This window comes from Chionomys nivalis, chromosome 7 (assembly GCF_950005125.1).
Source record: "Chionomys nivalis chromosome 7, mChiNiv1.1, whole genome shotgun sequence".
In the NCBI taxonomy this organism is placed as follows: domain Eukaryota; kingdom Metazoa; phylum Chordata; class Mammalia; order Rodentia; family Cricetidae; genus Chionomys; species Chionomys nivalis.
This window is the reverse complement of record NC_080092.1, coordinates 101,821,354-101,846,953: the sequence shown is the minus strand read 5'-3', so window position 1 is coordinate 101,846,953 and position 25,600 is coordinate 101,821,354. Positions and strand designations below refer to the sequence as shown.

Here is a 25,600-nt window from a genome sequence, read left to right as displayed (position 1 = left end):
GATGATTGTAAGTACCTGGAATTGAACTCAGTTTCTCTGCAAGAGCAGCCAGTGCTCTTAACCACAGAGCCATCTCTCCAGCCCACTGATTGTTAGACTCTGAACATATTGTATCGAATTCAGATACACAAGCCCACTGATTGTTAGACTCTGAACATATTGTATCGAATTCAGATACACAAGCCCACTGATTGTTAGACTCTGAACATATTGTATCGAATTCAGATACACAGTTTACAGAATTCCACCAGGTACACAGTTGAGCCTTGGATCCCTGGCTAATGGGGAAACTGCCGTGTGATTTCTGTTCCCTAGCCTCCGCTGGCAGAGTGACAGCAAATACACTTGCGCCATCAGGAGCCCAGGCAGAGAGATGCTCCTTTTGTGTGTTAGTGTCAGAGCTTGACAGTCAAGCCAAAGCCCAGGGTGCTGTGGTCCCAGCAGGGTCTGCCTGGTACTAGCTGGTGGTAGTCGTGTCTCAGAAAGAATCCCATAATGTTGCTGATAAAGAATTACATAGGCCCTCGCCAATGAGCCTCAAGTTTTTGACCTGAGGCAAAACCGGCCTCAATCTGTTGCTACACTGTGTGGGTTGTATATCCCAACCTCCTGCAGTTAACGTTTAATTACCCTCCTCTAAACATGACATTTGAATTGACCGTGTGTTAATATTGTGGCTTGTGGCAGGATTGGTTTGATTGGTTTAAATAACATAAAAGCAAAGCAGGTTTATAGAGGAAGACTCATAAATATCCATATTAAACAGTAATTGGCCTTGTCATGTAGACCATTAATTGTTCATACAAAAGGTTATTATCTTAACAGGAAGACATGCATTGACTGCTGTGAAGTTGCACAGTTCTCTCTTAGATTAGTAATACCTATGCACAGATGAAATTGGTGTCGTCCGCTCAGAATGCTGTGTGTATGTTGGGAGGTCACTGAACGTCTGTGGGGCTTTGGATGGAGCCAGTTCATCACGGTGCAGAAACTACCATCAAACTTGGGGTCAGGTAGCTGGTGTGGGAGGAACCTGCAAAGGGGGCCTCCTCTGTGAGAGCTTCCCTTAGGCTGTGGAAGAGCAGAGCAGAGGGCCTTCAAGTGCAGCTAGCAGGAGGAAGGCTTCCGAAGCCCCTGTGACAATTGACGTAAATGGGACCTTACAATAGCAGCAGTGATTCTTAAACAGAGAGAAAGGCAGAGCCTAGAATCAAGCTGTCAGCTAGCCTTGCTCCCTCTGACAGCTTGAGGGGAGGGCCCTTCCTTGCCACCCCACTTCTTGGTATCATTAATCCTTGGTCTTTGGCATAAGGCAGGCTGGCTCATATGTCTCTCCATCTCCTGATCCCTGTAAGCATACCAGGCACTGGATTGGGGGCCCAAATTAATTCATTATGGCTTCACCTGAAAAGACCCTATTTCTCTTTCTGAATAAGGTTACATTCTGAGATTCCGGGGAGATATAAAGTCTAGAGCGACACCGTTCAATCCAGCACAGACGGCAGTGACCCCCATTTTAAAGACGATTTTGCTAGGCAGGCCAAGAGCTTGCTGTGTAGCCAAGGGTGACCCTGTGCTTTTTTTTTTGTTTTGTTTTGTTTTTGTTTTTGAGAAAAGTCTCACTGCATAGCCCTGACTGACTTGGAACTCTATGCAAACTAAGGTGACTTCAAAATCTTAGATCTGTCCTTCCTTTGCCTCCTGAGTGCCGGGATTAAAGTGTGTGCCACCACATCTGACAACCTTGAACTTTTTTTTGTTTGTTTGTTTTTGTTTTTTGTTTTTTGAGACCGTATTTTTCTGTCTAATAGTCCTGGCTGTCCTGGAACCCACTCTGTAGACCAGGCTGGCCTCAAACTCACTGAGATCTACCTGTCTCTGCTTCTCAAGGGTTGGGATTAAAGGTGTGTTGTGCACCACCACCTGGAGCTAACCCTGACTTTCTAATCCTCCTGCCTCCACCGCCTGAGTGCTGGGATCACAGACATGTACCACTGTGTGTGGTTTGTGGGTGCTGGGACAAGGACCTGCGCTACCAGCTGAGCCACACCCTCAGCCTGCTGCTACCGTTCTCATGAAGGCAGAACCAAGAACTTGGGGTCCCCTTTTCTAGCAGCTGTTGGCCTTGACTTACCCATGTTGGTCTCTGTTGGCTAGGACCCCCAGGACCTCCCCCAAAGTCAGCCTCAGGCTTAGGGTCCTCACCACAGGTCCTGCTAGGCTTTCGTGATCCCATAGTGACTGGCCACCCCAGCCCGACAGACTTGCGGATGACATGGAGGCTTTGCCCTGGCCGTCTGTTTTAGTTGCCTTTATCCAATATCTCCAGTAATATTTTCTAAATTACAAAGGAGAAAAGATAAATGTGAAAGTAACTTTAAAAAAGATTTATTTTTATTCTATGTGAATGGGTGTTCTGCCTGCACGTATGTCTATATGCTGTGTTCATCCAGTGCCCATGGAGATTAGAAGAGGGCACTGGAGTTACAATCATTTCTTAGCCACCACGTGCGTGCTGGAAACTGGACCCAGATACTCTGCAAGAGCAGCCAGTGCTCTTAAGCACTGAGTTATTTCTCCAACCCCACACAAAAGTAATTTTTACCACTATCTCCAGTGACCTTTTATTTCTAATAATTGACATTATTACCCATTTACTATCCTTTACTATATTAGAGGAAATTCAAATTATCTATAGAGGAGCTGGAAAGGTGGTTCAGCAATTAGGAGCACTGGGTGTTCTGTTCTTCTAGAGGTTCTGAGTTCAATTCCCAACAGCCATACAGTGACTTACAACCATCTGTAACAGAATCTGATGCCCTCTGTTGGTGGGCAAGCATACATGCAGGCAAGCATATACATGCAGACAAAGCACTCATAAAATAAAGACATAAACCTTTAAAAATAAATGAATAAAACAAAACATAATATATGCAGATACACAATCATATGTATACATATAAACTGCTAATTATATCAGAAAGTTTTTTTTACCTTGAAAATTAAAGAATATTACCCAAACTACATGAATGTATTTTTTAAAATATTTTTTTAGACAGGGTTTCTCCGTAGCTTTGGAGCCAGTCCTGGAACTCACTCTGTAGACCAGGCCAGGCTGGCCTCAAACTCACAGAGATCTGCCTGCCTCTGCTCCCAAGTGCTGGGATTAAGGTATGTGCCACCTAGTTAAACAGGTGTGTACTGTCATGCTAGTATCCATAGTCCTCGTGTGCTCACCTCCAGAAGATGACTGTATGGCCTGAAGTAGCCGCTGGGACTCTCCCTGGCTCCAGTGGCTAGCTCTGCTTACTGGACAGACCCTTGTGGACACATACAAGGAATTGGAGTAAGGATGGAGCTTATGTCTGGTCTGCCACATGGCCAAGCCCTCAGAGCCCCTCTCTGAGGAGACAAGGCAGCGGAAATGAAGATGCTGCTGGGTACGGGAGCTCGGGTCCCAACAGGGCACCTAGTTATAAAGGATCATTTGCCCTGTCTAGGTGTTTCCCTGGTTGTGGTGGACCCTGGGAGAGAAGCAGGCATAGAGTCCGAGGCCACTGAGGTCCTCATGAGCACTCCTGTTAGCTCTACAAGCGGTTTCCTAGCTGGCTGAGATGTTGGACAAGGTTGAGTTCCGATCCTTGTTAAGGTTTGGTTGTATATCCTATACAGGTCATGTGATAAAGGCTTGTTTGCCAGCTGGTGGGCTTTTGGGAGGTGACTGGATTATGAGGGGTGGACTCCATCAATGGGTTGACTAATCCATTGATGGCATTATTAGGAAGTGGTAGAGGCTATGGGGCCTAGTTGAAGAGAGTAGGTACTTAAGGATATCCCCTTGGGATTGCACATTGTCCTGGCCCCTCCTCTCTCTGCTTCTTGGGTACCATGAGCTAAGCAGCCCTGTTCCACTACAGACTCCCACTACCTCAATGTATTGTCTCACTTCAAGGGGCTGGAGAGATGGCTTAAAAGGTAAGAGCACTGACTGCTCTTCCCAAAGGCCCTGAGTTCAGCTCCTAGCAACCACATGACTCACTTCAGGGTCAAAGCAGTCAGCTGACTGTGGACCCAAACTTCCGAAACGGTGAGGCAAAGCAAGTCTTTTCTCCTTGTTTATTTTTCTTAGGTGTTTTGACAGTGGTAGGAAATTGGTCACCTTGAGCTGTGCCAGGCCCTGAGAAGGATAATTCAGCCCGTGCCTTTTCTTAGTTCCAGGGAATCGTGGGCATAGAATGTCCATCCCAGCAGCCAGACTCAGGGAAAGCACTGAGTCAGTGTACCCTATGGGGCCAGCAGGGTGCCAGGGAAGGCGGTGACTCTATGCCCTGTGGAAACCCCTCTCCCATGAAGGGTGCTTCTTCCTGGGCTTCTCATGTTCATGTTCATTCTCTGGACCACACAGCTCTTAGCCCATTAGTGTAGCTGTCTAATAAAAACCCAGAGACAGATATTGGGGTTCAACCTGAAGGTCAGAAAAGCAATACAGTCAGCCACTGGCTCTTGCCTTTACCTCAGTCCAAAATGGCGATCCCGCTTCCAGGAATCCTCAGAATGAGACTGACTGAGAGCTGTCTCCTCCTGTTTTATATTCTGCTCTAGTGCTGGGATTAAAGGCGTGCACTACTACCACCTGGTTTCTATGGCAAACTAGCGTACTTAATGGGATTAAAGGTGTGTGTCACCACTGCCTGGTCTGGAAGGCTGGCCAGTGGGGCTGTTTTACTCTTTGAACTTCAGGCAAGCCTTATTTACTAAAATACAAATTAACTATCACTACACACAAGGGTCAACAGCTCACACACACCAGCACAGTGCTCCTGTGTGCTCATTGGTAGCCCAGTTCCTTCAAACATTCTAGATATCTGCAAGGCAACAGGCCCCCATATGTTTAGTCTCCTGTCCTTTCTAACCCCAGGATATTTGTGAGGTTCAGTGTCTTGACGTCATGACATCCTGGCATCTTCTGGGGTAACGGGGATGGGCCATCCTAACCTGTCTCCTAGAACAGACAGGTGACTTGCTATCCAGAGCCTCTGTCACATCCTCTGAGCTAGCTTCCAGTGAGGCCCTTCCCTTCCCACCGTACACACGGTGTGTTCTATACAGTGTCTGCTATACCAAAAGTGGACCCCGGGAAGGGCACAGAGATCCTTCTAAGATAAGCAATAACCACAGTGGTGTTCTCTGTGCAGATTTAGAACAGGGTGCTGCTGAAAATAGAACTTGGCTTCCCTTACCACGCTTGCCCAGATGAGTGAGCTCACAAGGTAAGCGGTGTGTCCCAGGGAGGAGACAGAAGGCCAAGCTCTTTCTGATATGGGAAAAAAAATCACACATTTGGGATCAGAGTGGACCATCTCAGACTGATTTTGTTCAAGCAGCGTTGAGTGTGCTCATCATTGTGCAAGTGTCACAACTGTCTGCTCACAGAACATTCGCTTCACCCCTAACTCCCTCCGTCCCCAGCAACTAATCTGATAGCTCATATTTTGATTCGACCCGATATATTACTCAAAAGTCAGGTGCTCGGAAATAAACATGTTATACATTAAATTTAATCAATATTTGCACCCTAAGTGATCTTTCGTATGAAGGGGCACATTCCTGTCGACTCACTCCCAGAAATAGAAAGCAGCAGCTGGTGGAGGAGTCAAAATAGATTACTAAATCACTTATTCATCTGAGTGTGTGGAGAATAGCTTGGTGTTTGATTTTTTCTTTTTTTGTGTGCACGAGGTTTTTTTTTAAAGTTAAAATCATCTTTCTATTAATAACCCTGTTATTCTGACTCAATGGGCATTCTGACAGGCTTTGCTTTAGAAGTTTCCTTTATTTTAACCATATTCTTTTTCAGTATTTATTGTATATGTGTGCACACACATCATTGTGGGCCATGTCACACATGTGGAGGTCAGAGGAAACTTACGGGAGCCAGTTCTCTCCTCCCACTGATTGTGCCCCAGGGATCAAATGCAGGAGGCAAGCACCCTTACCCACAGAGCCATCTCATTGGCCCGACTCGCCTCATAGGCAGAGTTAGCCATACTCAATGAATTTTAATAGTATTTTTTATGCTAACACTGACAGCATCAGTGTTACAATCTCATGGACCAAAATATAACAACAACAACAAAGAAGAAACACAATAAGACATCAGATGAGCTGATATCAAGAAAACATTGGCCAAAATAAAGCAAAATATCTCAGAAACTAAAGAAAGATTATGAAAGATTCTTGTGTTGTGTGAACCTAAAATTGGCTGTGTGAATCCTCGACTTCTGTGTCTGTGTGCTTTGTGGCCATATTAGATAATAGATAGGTAGGTAGATAGATAGATGATGGATGGATGGATGGATGGATGGATGGATGGATGGATGGATGGATGGGTGGGTGGATGAGAGAGAGAGGGAGATGCTGAACAGAGGACTGGTGGTAGCTTTTCCCAGGACCTGACATCCAGACTCTGTGGAGGTGCTGGAGGGGAGCCACAGACCCTGGTCAGGTGCCAGGATCTAGGCAGACATAGCACCACAGCAAGGCAAAGACTTCATCCAAGCATCAGGGACCCTGAAAGAGGCAGGTGTGTCCTAAGCAAAGAGGTTTCGGTCTCCCTCCATCGGGGACCAGACCTCTGACCCTAGAAGTCCAGCAGGCCTGTGTGATTTACTCAGGTAATGAAGGATTAGATACCTGAAGGCCGAGTTTCCTCTGCCTCTCCCGTGCATGGGGATGAGCCCCAGAGTAGAGGACTGTGAAATGATAGGTACCATAGGCCGTGGAGGGCCGCTGGTCTAGAGCATGATAGAGTAACAGGAAAGAGCCAGAGAAGACCAAGATGACCATAGATAGCAGCACCTGAGCAGCCCCCATTTGGTGTCAGCTTCCCTCCGTGGCCTTTTGGCTTTCACCTAGTTGTGGAATGGCAACAGTTACTGGTCTGGGCTCTTTTTGTGAGAATCTCATTGTAATCAACGCAAAAGATTTAGGTCTGTTAACCAAGGCTGGGGTCAAATGCAGGGTCCACGCCACTCCAGGTATTCATCCAAAGACAGTTGGATGCTAATTTTTCCTTTTTAAAAAGAAAAATAGGGGGCTGGAGATGGCTCAGAGGTTAAGAGCACTGGCTGGTCTTCTAGAGGTCCTGAGTTCAGTTCCCAGCAACCACATGGTGGCTCACAACCATCTGTAATGAGATCTGATGCCCTCTTCTGGTCTGTAGGCACACATGCAGACAGAACACTCTATACATAATAAATAAATAAATTGTTTAAAAAAGAAAGAAAAAGAAAAATAGGTTACACAAAGGTTAAAAATCATGCCAGAAGACATTGGTGCCAAAATTGGCTCTATAAACATTAGGAAGGCAACTTCTGTGTTCAAGATAAAAGCTATGAATCATTTTGAATGACTTTGACTTTTATAGCACTTCCTAGTCAGAAAAAAAGTTAACTGACATTTTTTAAAAATTAGAATGCTTTCAGAGCATTGTAGAGACAGATGATGGGTGAGAAGCCATCAGAGCACAGGGAATAAGGGACACCCCAGGATTAGCCTGGAAGAGACACGGCTACACATGGGGTGGTATATTGAGGCCCGAAGGCTGAGTACCCTTATTAGGTGGGACCCCGGGTGCTGGAAAGACATGGCTATGCCACCACAGGCAAGGAGCCTTGAGTTGTGGCAGCTGTGTCCTTACTTCCAGCCCGGAACACTGAGGCCCAGGGCAAGCTGAGGAAGCTGCTGGTGTCATGGTGTGTGTACATCTGTGTTTTGATCATCATGTCCCCAGTGGGTTATGCTTACCGCTTACCTGACTTGAGGGACTACCCTAACCGGTAGAAGTGGGGTGAAAGGGTAGAAGGGTAGGTGATGGAGTGGGGTCTCAAGAGAGCCCAGAAAGCTCACTGGCCCCCTCTGCTGAAAGACAGCACAACTGGGAATCAGGAAGCCATGCTTCCCAGATCTGAATCTGCTGGTGCTTCTTATACTCCCTTCGCCAGAGCTGTGGGAAATGGGTCTCAGTTGTTTAGAATCAACAGTATTCATGTCATTTTTGTTAAGAATGTCTTCAACAGTCTGAGAGAGCACCCCAACTCGCCCTGCCCTGAATCCTCACAGGGCTGCCGAGAGGTGCCGGCGGGGGGTCGGGGGGGGGGACAGCACTCAGATTGGAGACAGAGGGAACTGTGAGGAAAGGGCACATCACTCACTGCCTTAAAGGAAGTGAAGGCTTCACAGGGACAGAGCACAGAGGCTGGGAAAGTCACCCACAGTCCCCAGCACTCTGGGGCCAACCCTGAGGGTTCCCACCCTTTGAGAACTGGTCATCTGGGAGCAGTCAAACCACTCTAATAATGCAAATCTGAGTCTAAATTCTTGCTACTGTGCTAAAGTTTCGTTTATGTGTATGTGTGTGGATATGCAGAGACCAGAAGAGGGTGGCAGAGGCCGGGTGTGGTGATATACTCCTTAAATACTCAGGAGTCAGAGACAGGTGGATCTCTGTGAGTTCGAGGCCAGCCTGGTCTGCAAGCTCTAGGCCACACAGAACTACACAGTGGGACCCTGTCTCAAAACAAAACCAAATAATACAGCAACGACAACAGAAACAGAAGAGGAGGTTGGATATCCTGGAGCCAGAGTTACAACAGACACGCTGAGCCATCTTCCTGCTCCCTAAATGGGTTTTCTTTTAAATTCTTGCTTACACCCTTATGGGATCCATGGAGGTCAGCGGACTTTATGTAGGGGATCCTCAAGTGTATCTTCTGTGCCTTTCCCAGGTAGGAGTTTCCCCCATTCCCTCCTTCCCACACTCCTCTTCATGCCCCCCCCCCATATTTTCCTCTTTCCCTCCTCCAGGCATCGTGCCTTCAACAGTTTTGGTGAACAAAACGGTTAACTCAAAAGTTAGCCAAGATTAACTAAAAAATTAGCTGGGTGGTGATGGTGCACACCTTTATCCCAGCACTCAGGAGGCAGAGACAGGCAGATCTCTGTGAGTTCGAGGCCAGTTTGGTCGACAAGAGCTAGTTCCAGGACAGCTAAAGCTGTTACACAGAGAAACCCTGTCTCGAAAAATGAAAAAAAAAAAATTAAATTAAACTTAAAAAAAAGTAGTTTAAGCAGAAAAGATATTTCTGCTTAAATCATGTGTCTGGCCAGTTACGACAGGGCTTATTCCAAGAGTGACTGGATCCCAGTGCTGTTAGGATTTCCCACAGACAACCTCCATGTTCAAGCCTGCTTCTCAGGTTTGCTGTTTCTTACCTCAGGAGGAAGCTGGCCCAGGACCTCTAAACTGGGTGAATGTTGTCAGTGATCATGCCGTGTAGGGCATGTAGTGAGCAGTAAGAATGCCTCTGTTACGGCATTCTCCAGCATTCTTAGGTTGCTGGGTTTTTGCTGTGTCCAACATTGTTTGCAGGATGCCTGGTCCATGCCAGAACAGATTCTCAGAAAGGACTGATTCAATAAAACCAAAAGAGATCTTAGAAACTGGAAATATAGTAGTAACAGAAATGAAGCTCTATCTCAAAGAAAGGATAGAAGATGAAACTGAGTTTGAAAAAGACTGAGAGCAAGAGAGAAAAAAGAAAGAAATGAAAAATAAGAAAAGAAAGTTATGAGACAAGGTCATAGTGTTTAGCATCTTATTGACAATGTTCCAGAAAGAAAAAACAGATATGTAATTCAAGAAAGCTTTTCAATTCAAGCATGACACAAACCAGGACTTGGGAGGTAAAGGCAGGAGTGTTGGGAGTTCAAGATTACCCCTGACTACATTTTGAGTTTGAGTCTAGCCAGAGAGAGGGACATTAGATCCTATCTCAAAATACACACACACACACACTGACTCAAAAACAGAATGTTTCTGAGGCAGTAAAGAGAACTGGCTGCTTTTCCAGTGGACATGGGTTAAATTCCCAGCACTTACAAGCATCTGGAAATTCAATTCCAGAGAATCTCAATCCGTCTTCTGATCTTTCTTGGGTATTGCATGCATGTGCCACACAGACATATATGCAGGCAAACCACACATAAAATAAAATAATAAAATAACCAGAATGTTTCTCAGAGTGGAAGCACCTGTGGCCTGAGACCAAATGGGTCAGAGACAGTCAGTGTGACAAGCTGCCATCTAAGCGCAAGCATGAAGGTGCCAAGTACTAGAGGAGAAAGCAGCCCACTGGCTGAGAGGAAGTCCGATTGTTTGAAGGATGGAGGACCAGCCTGACATCTGCCATCAGCACAAACATACTTCTGGAAGAAAAGTATTCCCTATCTAGTTTAAATCCCTACTGAATTCAAAGATGCATAAGGACACTCCTAACATCTCCACATTTACCTTCCATGCATCCTCCTCAAGACAGACCCAAGGAAATCATAAACTCTAGAGGAACCCCATACTGGGGGATGTTCCTGGACAAGAAAAGGCGGGAAGATTCTGACCGCAGATTTAGGTAAACAGGAAGTTGAGTGTGAACGTGTGTGTATGTGTGTATAGTTATTTCATGCCATGGTGTCTCTTTGAGATCAGAGAACTTTCAGGACTTGTTCTATCCCTATAACATGGGGTCCATGTTCGTTCGTTTCCAGGATGCCCAGACCTGAATTATCACATAGAAACTATAATAGTTACAATACTGTTTGGCCTATTAGCTTAGGCTTCTTATTAACTAACTCTTACATCTTAAATTAACCCATTTCTATTATTTTGTGTATCGTCACGAGGCTATGACTCACCATGTAAAGCACTGGCATGTCCTTCTCCTTCGTCAGCTACGTGGTATATCCCTGACTCCGCCTACTTTCTCTCTATATCTCCTTCAACCTGGCTATATTCTGCCCTGCCACAGGCTGAAGCAGCTTCTTTATTAACCAATGGTAATAAAACATTCACAGCATACAGAGGGGAATCCACATCATCTCCTTTTCTGTCTAAATAAAAAGGAAGGTTTTAACTTTAACATAATAAAATTACATATGCAAAACAGTTATCAAACAAGAATTATAGTTATAATATTTAGTCCATTTACATTTGGCAAATTAAGGAAAATACTCTATCATCTATCCTATCTTTGTGAGTCTAAATTTTTATATCTAATTTATCTTTTCTCATAAATAAGGAAAACTCTATTTGCCTTCAACTCCATCAAAGACTCCAGAAGGATATAATATTACCTAAGTAAACAGTAAGCAACTTCCAAAACTCTAGAATTGACAGAGATATCTCACTGCCTGGACAGTCACCCAAAGTTCTTCTGTAATATTGGGGCATCCATCTTCAGCCTGCAGGCCCATGATATCTGGCAGACTTTTCCATGAAACAGGAAATTTGTCTCTATTGGCAGTTTGTCAGTCACTTTCTTCTGTATCTTTATCTGGCAGTTTCTTCTATGAAGCGGGAACCCTGAAGGACCATCAGCAGTTACTGTGGGTCCTGTATGTCCAGTTCATACAGCATACACCATCAAGCAGTCCAGAAAAGAATAGTTTCTTGCCCAAATGGCTAGCCTTGTCACACTGAAGGCAAATTCCATAATGATTTTCTTCAATGCCCAGCAACCTCTCTGAAGTAATTGCTGCCAAAAACAGACATGTCTTACTGTTGAGGAATCTAAGTTCTTAAAATATTTTAAATGCCATATTTCTTAAGTCTTTGAAGTGTTGAAGATTATATGTGTAGCTGAAAAATATCTGTGTATATTTAGAAAACCTAATAACATGATTATAGTTTGACCATTATAGATGACTATCTATTAATCTGTATTTCTTAATTATACATTACATTTCTCAATGAGCAACTCAAACACAATACCTTAAACAAGAACAGAAATGCATATACGAAGTGTAACAAAATCAACCTTAAAGCGTATCGGTAGACCAAGATCCATACCAATGCAAAGTGTTCATCTCTGTGTCATATCCCTCTTATTCTGCAAACTGCAAATTCAGAAGTCAAGAACACGTTACTAAAAATTTGGAGAAAGATAGCAAAGTAATGGTTAATAGAGGTTAAAATATAGGTAGGCATGCTAGCACATGCTTAGAGTCACGGGAAGTGGAGGCAGGAGTTGCCATAATTTTGAGGTCAGCCTGGCCTATACACAAAGACTCTGTCTCAAAAAACAAATGAACAAAAAATAAAACAATTTTATGAATGTGGTGAGACACATCTATAATCTCAACACTTGGGAGACCAGGAGTTTAAAGCAAGCTAAGGGACATATCAAGTTCAAGGCTAGCCTGGACTATGAGATCTTATCTCAGTCAAAAAATTGACAAATTAATTACTGGGGGGAACAAAAATTTTAAATAGGGAATGGGACATAGGTAGGGTGGGATGGCCTGCAATGTTTCTACTGGGTCTCAGAATGGCTTGAGACTTGAAACTAGAGACCCATTACTTTGATGAGAACAAAAGCCAAATCTTGTTCTCTTTTATAAAGCTTGTAAGGTATGGGGGCAGTAGGTAGGCCAGTGAGATGGCTCAGTGGGTAAAGATGATGCCCACCAGCGTGATGCCCTCAGTTCATTTCCAGAACCCACATGGTGGAAGGAAAGAGTGGACTACTGCAAGTTTTTTTCTAACCTTCCACACAGGCTATGACACGTGTGTGACCAGATACATTGTCTCTGACAAATAATGTAATAGAACTTGTAAGTGCTTAAAAACCACATTCCATATTGTTATATTTGTTACAGTACAGCCTAGTGCTACTTAGTAACAGGGACATATTCTAAAGAATGCATCGCTAGCCAATTTTCACTGTGGGACTATTCTAGGGCATGACCACACAGAGTGCTACAATGTTACTAGGAGAAGTAATCTTTTTGCTTGTTTTTTGAGGCAAGGTTTCTCAGTAGCTACAGAGCCAGTCCTGGAACTTGCTCTGTAGACCAGGCTGTCCTCCAGCTCACAGAGATTTGCCTGCCTTTGCCTCCGAGTGAGTGCTGGGATTAAAGGCATGTGCAACCACTGCCCCGCTAGAATAAGCAATCTTATGGGACCTCCCCCATATGTGCAGTCGATCCTTATGGATCAAATGTGATTGTAAGTATGATTGAGCCAAAGGATGTTTCAAGGCTGGAAGAGCCAGCCTGCTTAGGCATGGGTCAGTCTCCTCAAAGACCAAAATGATATGCCCTCCAGCCTGTGAAGGGTTGGTACTCTGCTTGTCTGGAGACAGACATCCTGAGGTCAGAATTATTATTTCAACATTTAAAATAGATTTCCAAGTGTGTTTATTCATAGATGCGTGAAGAGAGTGAAAAACCCTTAGCATTCCAGGGAAAGGAAACATCCTCACAGTTAACCCTATCCACATTCTACCTGTATGTATGTCAGGCTCTGTATGCCTCACTGCTGATCACTGCAGAACACCCATGCTTGATAGTCCTGGGAACTCCAAGGATCTGAAGGTCCAGGGTAGGAACTAGACAAGGACAAGAGACATGGAGAGAAGGTCAAAAGAACACAAAGACAGAGAAATGGGGGAGGGGCTGTCAGGGGTGAGACAAGCCAGTTCAAGGAGTGTCCAAAGTCACAGGCGTGCCAGCATCTTGGCTCATTCTCACTAATGGGCTAGGAGGCGCCATGCTTCTGACCCCAACCAAGCTTCTTCAGAAGAGCAGCAGAGGCATTCCTCTCTAAGGAGTGGGATTTCGTTCTTCTGTGGATTTACCATCCACTGGCATGATGGACTCTTGAGGTGGGGGAGAGAAGGAAAAGGAAGAGACTCAGGCTGCAAGCAGGAAGGAAGATCTGCCTGCCTCAGTGGAGGGCAGGGAGGGAAGGGAGTGGGCGTGGCTTGTCTCTTAAAGAGAACAGATCGTGACCTACGTGTCATCCCAATACATGGGGAGGTGGGAAGCCAGAGGAAGGTCTTTAGCTACATAGATAGTTTGAGACCAGCCTAGACTACATGAGACCTGTCTCAAAAACCAAACCAAAACAAAAGTTTGGGGGAATCTGGGATGCAGTCCTTTGGTAAAACAGTTACCTGGCATTTGTGAGGCCCTGAGTTCCATCCCAGCAAAACACGGGAGTGCAACACACACACACACACACACCTTTGGGGGGGCTAGTGAGATGGAGCAGCAGGTAAAGGCTCTTGCCACTGAGCATTAGAACCTGAATTCAGCTGGGTGGTGGTGGCCAACGCCTTTCATCCCAGCACTAGAGAGGAAGATGCAGATGAATAATCTCTGAGTTCAAGGCCAGCCTGGTTTATGGCGAGAGGGCCAGGACAGCTAAGGCTACACAAAGAAACCCTGTTTTGAAAAACAACAACAGCAGCAACAAACCTGAATCTGCTCCCTGAGGTCCAAAAGGTGGAAGGAGAGGCTGTCTTCTAAGTGTACAAGTGTGATGGCATGCACGCATGTGCCCATGAATGTAATCAAAACTAAAACACAAACCTGCGGGGCCGGCGAAATGGCTCTGCTAGTAGAGTGTTTGCCCTGAGAGCATGATGACCTGAGTTCAGATCCTACCCCACCCACAGCATTCACACTAGAGCCGAATTCAGAGGTGTGTCTGTAACCCTGGCACTGGGGGTTGTGGAGGAGACAGCTGGTGACAGTGACTGACTGAGTTTGATCCTTGGGACTCACACAGGTAGAAGAAGTGAACCAGCTCCTGGGAATTATGCTCTAAATTCCATGTATGCCGCAACACATACATGTGCTGGTCTGTCTGTCTCCATCTCTCTGTCTCTGTCTCTCCACACACACACATATACAAAGTAATAAAATAACTGCAACAATAAAAACTACGAGTTATTTTTCGAGACAGGGTCTTACTATGTATCCCTGCCTGCCTGGAACTAGCTATATAGACCAGGCTGGCCTGGCTTGGAACTTACAGAGCTCCATCTGCCTTTGCCTCCTGAGTGCTTGGATTAAAGCCATGTGCCACCACGCCTGGCCAAATTAAATACATTTAAAAATATAAAGTGGGGACTGAAGGAATGGTTCAGTGGTCAAGAGGACTTCGTTGCTCTTATGAAGAACCTAGGTTTAGTCCCTAGCACCCACATGCCAGCTCTCAGTTGTCTGTAACTCTAAATCATGTGCTTGCGTGTACATGGGCACACACATGCATGCACAAATGCATACGCATAATTAAAAATAAAATCTTAAAATAAGGTGGAGAGACTGACCTGAGGTTAACCTCTGACCTTCACACATGCTGGACACACATGCATTCAAATCCTCATGAACATGTGCACAAGTGTGGACATATACATACATCACACACATGCACATACACATGAGCTTGAGAAGAGAGGAAAGTTTAGAAAACTGTCCATAGTGTATAGTCTAGAGGTCACCTGATCGGAGACTGCTCCCCAAGCCTACCTTCCTGTGTACACACAAACTCAGAGTTGGCATCTTCCTCTCTGCTCCCAGACTGTATTTCCTTCACATTCCGAGTGTAATACCCGGAGGACCCACTCCTCCTGCCAGGCTTACCGTTTTAACTCTGTTCCCTCAGAGACAGCTGAGATTAGCTTTCGTGTGCAGGGGAGGATGGTCAAAGGGCAGAGGTAAGAAAGGGTGAGTGATGAGCCCCCAGCTGGCTACGGCACTGTGGCAAACCCATCACCCACCAGGCTGTGCATAGCTCTGTGGAGATTCAGAGCCGTTCTTGAGAATGGAAGGTCCAAGTGGGCATTATGGGGTCACCCAGCCCTCCTGACTCAGTGCCCATCCTCAAGACAGCACTGGGGGATGACCAAAGTCCAACATGCAGTTGGGAAGTACCCAGGCACTGAGCCGATGGCTGCCAACATGGATGCCAGACTGTTTGAATCTGAGTGGCTGTCCACCGGGAGGCCAGTCTGGGGTCCAAGGGAATCCTCAGAGATCTCAATCTGCCTGTGAACTTGAAGCTGTATGACAAGAAACCCTTTTCTCTCTTGGTAAAGGGTTCCACGTACTTGATAGTTCTGTTATGGGTGATGGCTGAGGAAACACATCCGGCCCCAAACCTAATATGTCCTCGACTCTTTTCCAGGAATTGATCACAAGACGACCACCATCCTGCTGGATGGCCGAAGAGTGAAACTGCAGCTTTGGTGAGTTGGGGGCTATGCCAGTCGGGATGCCCTAGCCCTGGAACCAGCCCCTTTAGTCCTAGCTGGAGCTGATGGCTTTCCCCTAAGATGTTGACTGGGTTGTCTGAGTCCATTATTTAAGAGGATGTGCAGCTAGGATGTGTCTGAGAAAGAGCGCTTGTTGGTAGAAGACACCTGGTTGTCACCCGCTTCCTGTTTCAGTTTACCGGGTGTCAGAGACGGAAGTAGAGTGGCCAGGACAGCCCGGTTCTCCCAGGGCCAGTTCTGAGTGTACAGAACAGAGCTCACAGTGTCCTGGTTCCAAGGCTAGGGGCCTTGTTGATTACCTGGGCTACAGCTCCCTCTACTCTGGTCTTCCCAGCAAGCACCACACCGGTCTTGAGTTCAGCTAAACAGTGCCTGTCCGCCTCATTCTCTAAGACCTAAACCTGGGAACTTGGGGCTCACTCTCCCTCCTGAGGTCCCTTGACCTTTGGGTGTTCTCGCTGGAATGCCAAATCGTAGTTGTTTTTTTTTTTTTTTTTTTTTTTTACTCTTTGAGCTCTTTACTCTTTTGGGGGGCCCACCACCCAGCCCCCAAATAAATCACACAGAATCTTAGTCTTTCTTATAAAAGCCTGGTCTTAGGTTGGCTTGTTTCTAGCCAGTTTTTCTTACATTATCCTGTCTATCTTTTGCCTCCGGGTCTTTATCTTTCTCATTTCTGCGTACCTTTCTTTACTTCTTTCTCAGTGGCTTGCTGTGTAGCTGGGTGGCTGACCCGTGATGTCTTCCTTTCCAGATTTCTTCTCCTATTTATTCTCTCTGCCTGCCATCCCTGCCTCTCCTTTTTCCTGCCTGCCACTGGCCATTCAGCTCTTTATTAGACCATCAGGTGTTTTAGACAGGCAAAGAATTTAACTTCACAGAGTTAAACAAATGCAGCATAAACAAAAGCAACACATCTTAAAATAATCTTAACATTGTTAAAAACAAATGTTCCAGAGCATAAACAAACGTAACACACCTTAAAATAATATCCTACAACATTTGGGGAGATACATCTGAGGTTGCACCTCTAGTCCCCTGGCTCTGTCTCAAGATGCTGAGTTTAACCAGGCGATGGTGGCGCATGTCTTTAATCCCAGCACTCGGGAACAGAGACAAGGGTGTCTCTGTGAGTTTGAGGCCAGCCTGGTCTACAGAGCAACTGCCATGACAGGCTCCAAAGCTACACAAAGAAACCCTATCTCAAAAAAATGAAGAAGAAAAAAAAAAGACGCTGAGTCTACAGCAGTGTGCATGGCCAAACCCACTCTGGGAACATCCTTCCTTCTTCCTGTAGTTTCTTGGCATGCTGGCCTGGCCTGAGAACCGCACTCCTGGTGTGTGTCATCATCTGTGGAGGATCTGCTTATGGAGCAACTGGGTATCAAAGAAGGATCTATCTTGTGTAATCATCGAAAAAATTTATTCTGTGCTAGAGATGGAACCCAGTGCCTTGCTTGCATGAGGGAAATATACTGCCACCAAGCTATATTCCTAACCTTAAAAGAACTTTGGAAATTTAAGTTAGGTTTACTTAAATTTCTGAGGATAATGTTATGGGCCCAGCACCCTTCCACTACGCCACTCTGCTGCCTCTGAGAATAAACTTAAAACCCCCTGCTAGGTTTCTAGTCTGACTTTTTGTTTTGTTGAAATAGGGTCTCACTATATAGCCCCGGGTGGTGGAACTTGCTATATAAACCAGGCTGGTCTTGAACTCTTAGAGATCTGCCTGTCTCTGCCTCTAGAGTATAGGGATTGAAGGCATGTGTTCCCAAGCCTGGTTCTAGTTTGACTTTACATATTTTAAAGTTTTATTTCTAGTTTTGAAGTACATATTAGGACCGTAGAGATATGTCAGTATTAAGAGCACTTGCTGTTCATCCAGAGGACCTGGGTTTGGTCCCTAGCACTACCTGTGGCTCAAGGTTATCAAGTAACTCCAGGTCCAGAGACTCTGACACCCTCTTCTGGTCTCTGCAGCATTCATCCAGTGTACAAAATCTCATACAGACACAGGTACACATTAATAAAAACAAACAAATCTCTGTTTAAAAAAGATATTAAAGACAGGCTTGGTAGCACATATCTCATCACTGGGAGCAGGAAAGCAAGAGGATCATTTCAAGTTTGGGTCAAGCCTGGGTTAAAGAAACTCTGTCTCAGAACAACCAGTCAGGTGTGGTGGTGTCCACTTTTTAAATCTCAGTGCTCAGGGGACTGAGGCTACAGAGTAATACCCTTTCTCAAAAAACAACTTAGGGAGCCGGGTGGTGGTGGCACCCACCTTTAATCCCAGCACTCGGGAGGCAGTGGCAGGCAGATCTCTGTGAGTTCGAGGCCAGCCTGGTCTACAAGAGCTATTTCAGGACAGGCTCCACAGCATCAGAGAAACCCTATCTAGAAAAACAAAGAAAAGAAGAAAAAATAGGGGCCATCAAGATGGCTCAGTGGGTAGTGGTGCTTGTCCCATGATGAGCTGAGTTTGATCCTCAGTATTGAAGACAAGCTCCCAGAAATTGTCCTCAACCTTCACACATATATCATGGCTTGTGCATGTGCTTGTGCTCAGACACAGACACACACACACACACACGCCATAGAGAATGTAGTGCCAAGATCTCTCCAGAAAATTAAAGATGGCTGTGTGGTGGCCTTGTCTTGGATTGGCAGGTCATGGCCACCAGCACAAAGACTGTAAAAGGTACTCGCTGTGGCTCCAAAGTTTAAGAAGGTGGTCATCAAGAAGAAACACCAGTTCCTCCTAACAGTCTCCAACGTCTTTTCCAGGGACACCTCGGGGCAGGGGAGATTTTGTACCATATTCCGCTCGTACTCCAGAGGCGCACAGGTAACCACATTCTGAGACTGGAGATCAAATTGATTTTGAAAAATAGTGTTTACGGATTCTTACTCAGCCACTTCCTTTACGGCTGAACTAGAAGATAAGTTAAGCCTATATATAAACCTATGCAGGTCATGTGCTATAATCTGCTGGCTTATGTTTCTTAGGCATCCCAGATGCCATGGGTAGGCATGCATTCTCATGATACATGCATGTGACTATCTGTATTTGAGCTTCTTATCTATGTATAAGCATGTCCATGTGTCTACTTTGCATTTTCATTAGGTGGCAATGTCCCCATATCCTATGCCCCAGACAAGCTTATAGATATAAGTTCTAGCCCCTAGCTCAACTATTTAAGCATCTATCAATGAGTGTGTGAAACATCATGGGAAATAATAACTCCTATAAGGAATAGATAAATCAAATTTACATGCTTTTTTTCAAAGTATGTAAAATGATTAGTTAGGGACCAGGAAAAGTGGTGTATAATTTTAATTCCGACACTTGGGAGACAGAGGCAGGTGGATCTCAGTGAGTTCCAGGCCAGCGTCATCTATACAATGAGATACTGTCTTGATTTTTAAAAATAGTTTTGTCTCCGCAAGTCTCTGGACCAAGCTTGCCTCTTGTGTTCTTCTGTGTGCTGATCTTTGTGGCTTTGCTCCCAGGGTGTGATCCTGGTCTATGACATTGCCAACCGGTGGTCCTTCGATGGCATCAACCGATGGATTAAGGAGATTGATGAGGTATGATATGAGACATTGGCCAGGGATTGACCCACGTGGCTGTCTGTAGGTCAGAAGTTCAACAACAGGGAGAATGCTTCACCTTACAGCTGGGCCCAACAGTGAGACCCAGAGACCCTAAGGTTCAGGAAGCTGGGCTCTGCTGTGCCTCGACTCAGGCATGCAGGTTCCCGGCTGGAGGGAGGGGTGAGTGGGCAGTGATGCAGCTGCTGCTTGTCCAGCTGCCGGCTGAGACCTGGTGGCTGAGCACCAAGCTTGCTGATGCTGACTTTGTGGCTTTCCTAATAAAGGGCCACAGGTCGAGTGTTTTAAAACAGCATTAATGTCCTCCAAGTCCTGGGGGACAGAAATTGGCAGGGCCATGTTCTTCCAAAAGCTCCAGGACAAGACTCTTCCTGCCTATCCCAGCTTCTGATGGTTGCAGCTACCCTTGGCAGTCATTCTGCTTTCTTTGTCACATGGCATTTCCCTGTGCCCCCTCTGTGTCCTCTCTTCTGCCATTAGAACAGTTCCTTTACCCCTGCAATTCAGTAAGACTTCACCTTCAGTTATTACATACACAAAGACCGTATTTGCAATAGGGTACCACTGAGGTTCTGGGTGGACATGAACTTGTAGGGGTACACCACTCAACCCGTTTTCCTTGCCTTTCTCATGCTCTAGCATGCCCCTGGGGTTCCTAAAATCTTGGTGGGAAACCGGCTGCACCTGGCATTCAAGCGGCAGGTGCCCACAGAACAGGCCCAGGCCTACGCTGAGCGCCTGGGTGTGACCTTCTTTGAGGTTAGCCCTCTGTGCAACTTCAACATTACAGAGTCCTTCACTGAGCTGGCCAGGATCGTGCTGCTGCGGCATGGGATGGACCGCCTCTGGAGGCCGAGCAAGGGTATGCTGGGGGGGCCAGTCCAAGTCTCCCTTAGCCCATCAGATGGGAGGTGGTTCTATAGCCCCCTGCATGACTGTCTGCCTCCTAGGACTTCTCTCGAGGCTTCTGTGCCCGTTCTCAAAAATCCAGTCATTTAGGGGAACTGGAGAGATGGCTCAGAGGTTAAGAGCACTGACTGCTCTTCCAGAGGTTCTGAGTTCAATTCCCAGCAACCACATGGTGGCTCACAACCATCTGTAATGAGATCTGGTGCCCTCTTCGGGTGTGTAGGCACACGTGCAGCCAGAACATTGTATATATAACAAATAAATAAATCTTTAAAAAAAAAATCCAATCATTTAGTGGCTCTGAGATGGCTGAGTGGGGAAAGGTACCTGCTGCCAAGCTGCCAACCTGAGTTTGATCCCTGGAATCTCCATGGAGGGTCTTTGACCTCTGTGTGTAGGGTGTGTCATGCACACACAAGTGCATACACACAGATACACACACAATTAGTTAATTAGACAAACAAATACATAAATAAAATGTTCACTTTTTTAAAGCAAATGTATTTAAAAGGAGTAATCATTGCGGCTTTGGAAGAAAGCTCATGAGAAGATTTTTTCTTTTTTGTGGTCTGTACATGGGCAAAGGTGGAGGCAGAACAGGGTTTGCTACATTCATCAGTGACACAGCCTCTTGGTTGAGGGTCCCAGTTCCTGGGGGGAGGCAATCAGATTTTGGGCTTCCCCTTGTAAGCATCCCTCATTATGGAAATCATAACGTAAGTGGTTCTCTTTTCTTTTATCAAGTACTGAGTTTGCAAGACCTCTGCTGCCGTGCTGTGGTGTCCTGCACACCTGTGCACCTGGTAGACAAGCTCCCGCTCCCTGTTGCCTTAAGAAGCCACCTTAAGTCATTCTCTATGGCCAATGGCCTGAACGCCAGGATGATGCATGGCCGTTCCTACTCCCTAACTGCCAGCTCCAGCCACAAGAGAAGCAGCTTCTGCAAAGCCAGGACCAGCCGTGCACCCCAGAGCCCACCCAGAAACTGTACCAGGAATGGCTGCAAAATCTCTTAGAGCCTGGAATTGGGGGCACAGGCCCGTCATCCAGCAACTCAAGAGTCTGAGGCAGGAGGATCACAAGCTCAAGGCCCACCTGGGCTACAGAATGAGTTCAAGGCCAGTCTGGGCAACTAATGAGACCCTGCCTAAAAATTACGAAGTGAAGAGAGCTGGCTCTCTAGGAGAGTCTGGAGGACAGAGACCATTCTAGACTCAAGAAACATAGTCTCCATCTCTCCCAGGAACGATGCTGCTTTCGTGTGGAATGCCTATGCCACCGGTGTGGTGTGAATGCCCAGTGTGCTGTGACTGACACTTGTGTGTGGATGTGCATGAAGCTCTTGTTCTGGATTTGTGTGTGCAAAGGGAAAAATTAGTATTCTGCTCTACTGTTGATAATATGAAATTATGGATGTTACCTTTATCATGATTGCTGTGCAACTTTTTCTGTCACTGCTTTTGTATGGCTGATAAAATGTGTGTAGTGAATACATATTCAAGGAAATCTCAGAGACAATGATAGTCAGATAGACTAGCATCACTGGTATTACAAGAGGGGCTTTTTGTAAACCTTTTCATGTCAAAGGTCAATTTATAAAAGTGCTGCAGCTGCACACAGAGATTGTGTACCACAGATCTGTCCCATTTGGGTAGGACATGGATTTGATAAAATTTTTGCTATGTCATTTACTACATTTTGGGATTAATAAGTAATCTATATTCATATTTTTTCTGTAAACCTACTTTTTTTGTACAAAGTGTTCTACAAGTTACGAAGCTACGGGAAGAAAATGCCAAAGATATCTCCAATTATGTTGAACATAACCAGCATTGTTTCAACTGATTGCAAGGAGAAAGGTGTTTCAGTAAATAATGGAGTAGAAACCGTATTATTTAAGGGAATATTTCTCAATAAAGTGGATATTGTTCCTCTCTTTGAAGATTTGTGATACCTCTTTCTAGATCTAGCTCGTGGCAGCCCTTTTCTTCACTTGACCCCTGCTTGGTGTAGCTGGCGAGGATGGTTTTGGTTCACGATGCTTACCACAAAGGTTAGGTAACCTTTGTAACCTTTGTGAAAGATTTCTTTTCCAGGTAAGAAACACAAGCTGGGCGGCAGTGACTCACACCTTTAATACCAGCACTTGGGGAGGCAGAGGCAGGCGGAGCTCTGTAGAGAGTGAGTTCCAGGACAGCCAGAGGTACACAGAGAAACCCTGTCTCGACAAAAACCAAAACTAAAACCAAAAGAAGAAGAAGAAGAAGGAGGAGGAGAAGGAGGAGGAGGAGGAGGAGGAGGAGGAGGAGGAGAAATGCAGAGAAAGGGAGCAGCGCTGGGTGCAGGGCTGATGGCTGCTGTCCCCGTTCTGGGTGCGGGGCTAATGGCTGCTATCCCCCGTTCTGGGGATGTTGAAGCAATTTTGCTGTGATAGTTAGACCAACATGGAACTACACAGTTATTTTCAAGGTTAGAGTGAGACCTTGTCTTTACAAAATAAAGTGACGACAACATCCCTGTGTCTCCTGGCAAATGTCAGAGGTTTATTGTCCCTTACTGGAGCAGAGCTGTGGCCAGGCATTTCCCTACAGACGAAACCCTTGTCACTCTCTTGGCCAAAACCCTACTGACTCTACAAAGGCTCAAGTCTAGGTCTCTTTTCTGGTCCTGCTACTTAGAAAGCAGGGCACAAAGAGGGATTAAATAGCAGAAAAAGTGAACTAAGATAAAGATCGGATATTCTATGATTTTTGTTAGTGCTTTACAGATTTAACAATTTACAGGACTCCAGAGACATAGAAATGATGCCCTTAAAGAAGATGGAGCACAGCTGTGTGGTCCACTGAAGACTTGAAGCTAATGGGTGAGCATCCGGCTGTGTGGAGAAAGTTCCTTAAATGTCTTTCCCTCCCCTCTTCAGTGCTGCTGGGACGGATGGTGGGCTGTGCGGGAAAGAGCCCCAGCTAAGCCTGCCACACAAGTTCTTAAGCCTCAGCTTAGGGAATACATCACATGCACACACCACCATGTCCAGACCTGTTTTTTTTGTAAACTCCTGGGACCTGGAGCTTTTTGGAAGCCTGATATCTGTGGAACATACAGGCTGCCCAGAGGTTTTTGCCTTTGTTCCCCAGGACCTTTGAGCGCGAACACAGCCGTCCTGCACTTTGATTTCAAACCTCTGCCTTCCAGGACTGTTGTAGAACAGATCCTCACATTTTTCACGCCAAGTCTGTCATAGTTTATTATGGGGACCTGAAAAAGTGATAGAGCCAGCAAGTGCTACAGCAAATTTCTGTAGGATGAAAGTTATCAAATGGAACATATTAAGAAAAGTATTTATGCTGGGGCTGAGAGATGGCTCAATGGTTGAGAGCCTTGGCTGTTCTTCCAGAGGTCCTGAGTTCAATTCCCAGCCATCTGTAATGAGATCTGGTGCCCTCTTCTGGCCTGCAGACATACATTCAGATAGAACACTGTATACATAATCAATAAATCTTTTTTAAAAGTATTCATGCTTTGGTGGTGAATACACAGAAAGTATAGCTGAAAAGCAGGTTAAACCCCAGTGAACCTTTGTCATTTTCCCCTGTGGCATTCACTGGAAAGTCTGAGCATGGGTTCATTAATCCCAGGTGTGTGAACTTCTCTTCAAATTCTGAGATGCAAAACATATCACACACGATTATGTCCTCAGTTGCCCTGTGAAAATGGCTGCATTGCAGAGATTTTCCTACCCAGAAAGCTTTTTGTTTCCTTACCTGATATTATTTAGGCAATTGGGCTAGAGATTGCTCAGTAGTTATGAGTACCTCCTGCTCTTACAGAGGACCTGAATTTGGTCCCCAGCATCGACACCTGGTGACTTATAACCACCTGTAACTCCAGCTCTAGGGAAATCTAACTTCCTCTTCTGGCCCCCGAGGGTACCCTCACTCATATGGCATACACTTACATAGAAGCACACACACTTAAAAAATAATAAATCTTTAAAATTTATGTAGACAAAGTAAGTGAATTATAGATGTCACGGTGTTTGTTTTTGCAAATATTTGGAGATCCCAGACTCACTTTGCTGAGAAAAAAGCTTCATCAAATTAAATGTGGGTTTCATAAGCAAAATCAAAGCTGCTTGTTAGTGAGGTAACTGAAATCAGGCTGTAAGGTGGGCGCAGGGGTGGGGGGGGGGGTGCTCACAAGCTCTCCCTGTGCGACTTACTTCTTTCCCAGGTTGTTGGATGGGGCAGAGAGAAGGATGAGCATATCTTGGGTCATTTGAAGAACTCTCACAAAAATTACCCAAGATGGGTTAGTTTACAAATAACAGAAGTATTAGCCTCACAGTTTGGAAGCTCTGGAGGCCAAAACTTCAAGGACAGGACTCCTACATCATGGCTCTCGACTTCCACGATGCTGTTTTTACTGGGGGAGAGGAAAAGTTAGGCCAGCGAGGAAAGAAGGGATCCGGAGAATAAATAGTAGCTCAGTGGAAGCACTAGCTTCCACAACCATTCAAGTTTGACTGTGGTCTAACTGGGGTCACTCTGTGACCAGGACACCCCAACTAACAGCCACCCCACCGTGATTAGTGTGGGAGGCGGGGGTGGGGGAGAACTTTCCTACGAGGGTTGTGTCCTATGACGCTCTTGGAGTGAGGGAGGTGTCTCTTGGGGGAATTTGTGTCTGTGGGAAGACGAGTCAGTCGGTTGGGGGAGCCCAGAAAGACACAGGAGATCGACTGTGTCGGTTTCTTGGCGGGGGTCCGTTTCTTGGAAAACACAAGTGCGAATTCAAGAAGGTTGCTTCTGGGGGAATGTGCGTTCCGTGGGAAGGTGGCCAGAGTTCCGGGAGAGTCTGCGACGTGGGCAGGCGTGTCGGGCGCGGTCCCGTCGATCCTGCCCAGCTGTGTGAGAGCCAAGGCACCTACCTCCCTCCGCAGCTCCTCCTCCGATCCGTCC

At 45.8% G+C, this 25,600-nt stretch overlaps 1 protein-coding gene across 1 annotated transcript in view; it reads left to right on the top strand.

Annotated features, from left to right (window-relative positions):
• The window catches only part of Rab40b (RAB40B, member RAS oncogene family), a 33,224-nt gene extending 10,646 nt beyond the window's left edge, over positions 1-22,578 (top strand). Inside the window, exons 2-6 of the mRNA XM_057774791.1 lie at positions 16,028-16,088; positions 18,906-18,966; positions 19,632-19,709; positions 20,373-20,595; positions 21,387-22,578. Coding sequence (XP_057630774.1) covers positions 16,028-16,088; positions 18,906-18,966; positions 19,632-19,709; positions 20,373-20,595; positions 21,387-21,658 — 695 coding nt within the window. The 3' untranslated portion in view covers positions 21,659-22,578. The remainder of the gene's footprint in view (positions 1-16,027; positions 16,089-18,905; positions 18,967-19,631; positions 19,710-20,372; positions 20,596-21,386) is intronic.
• The last annotated feature ends 3,022 nt before the right edge of the window (positions 22,579-25,600 follow it).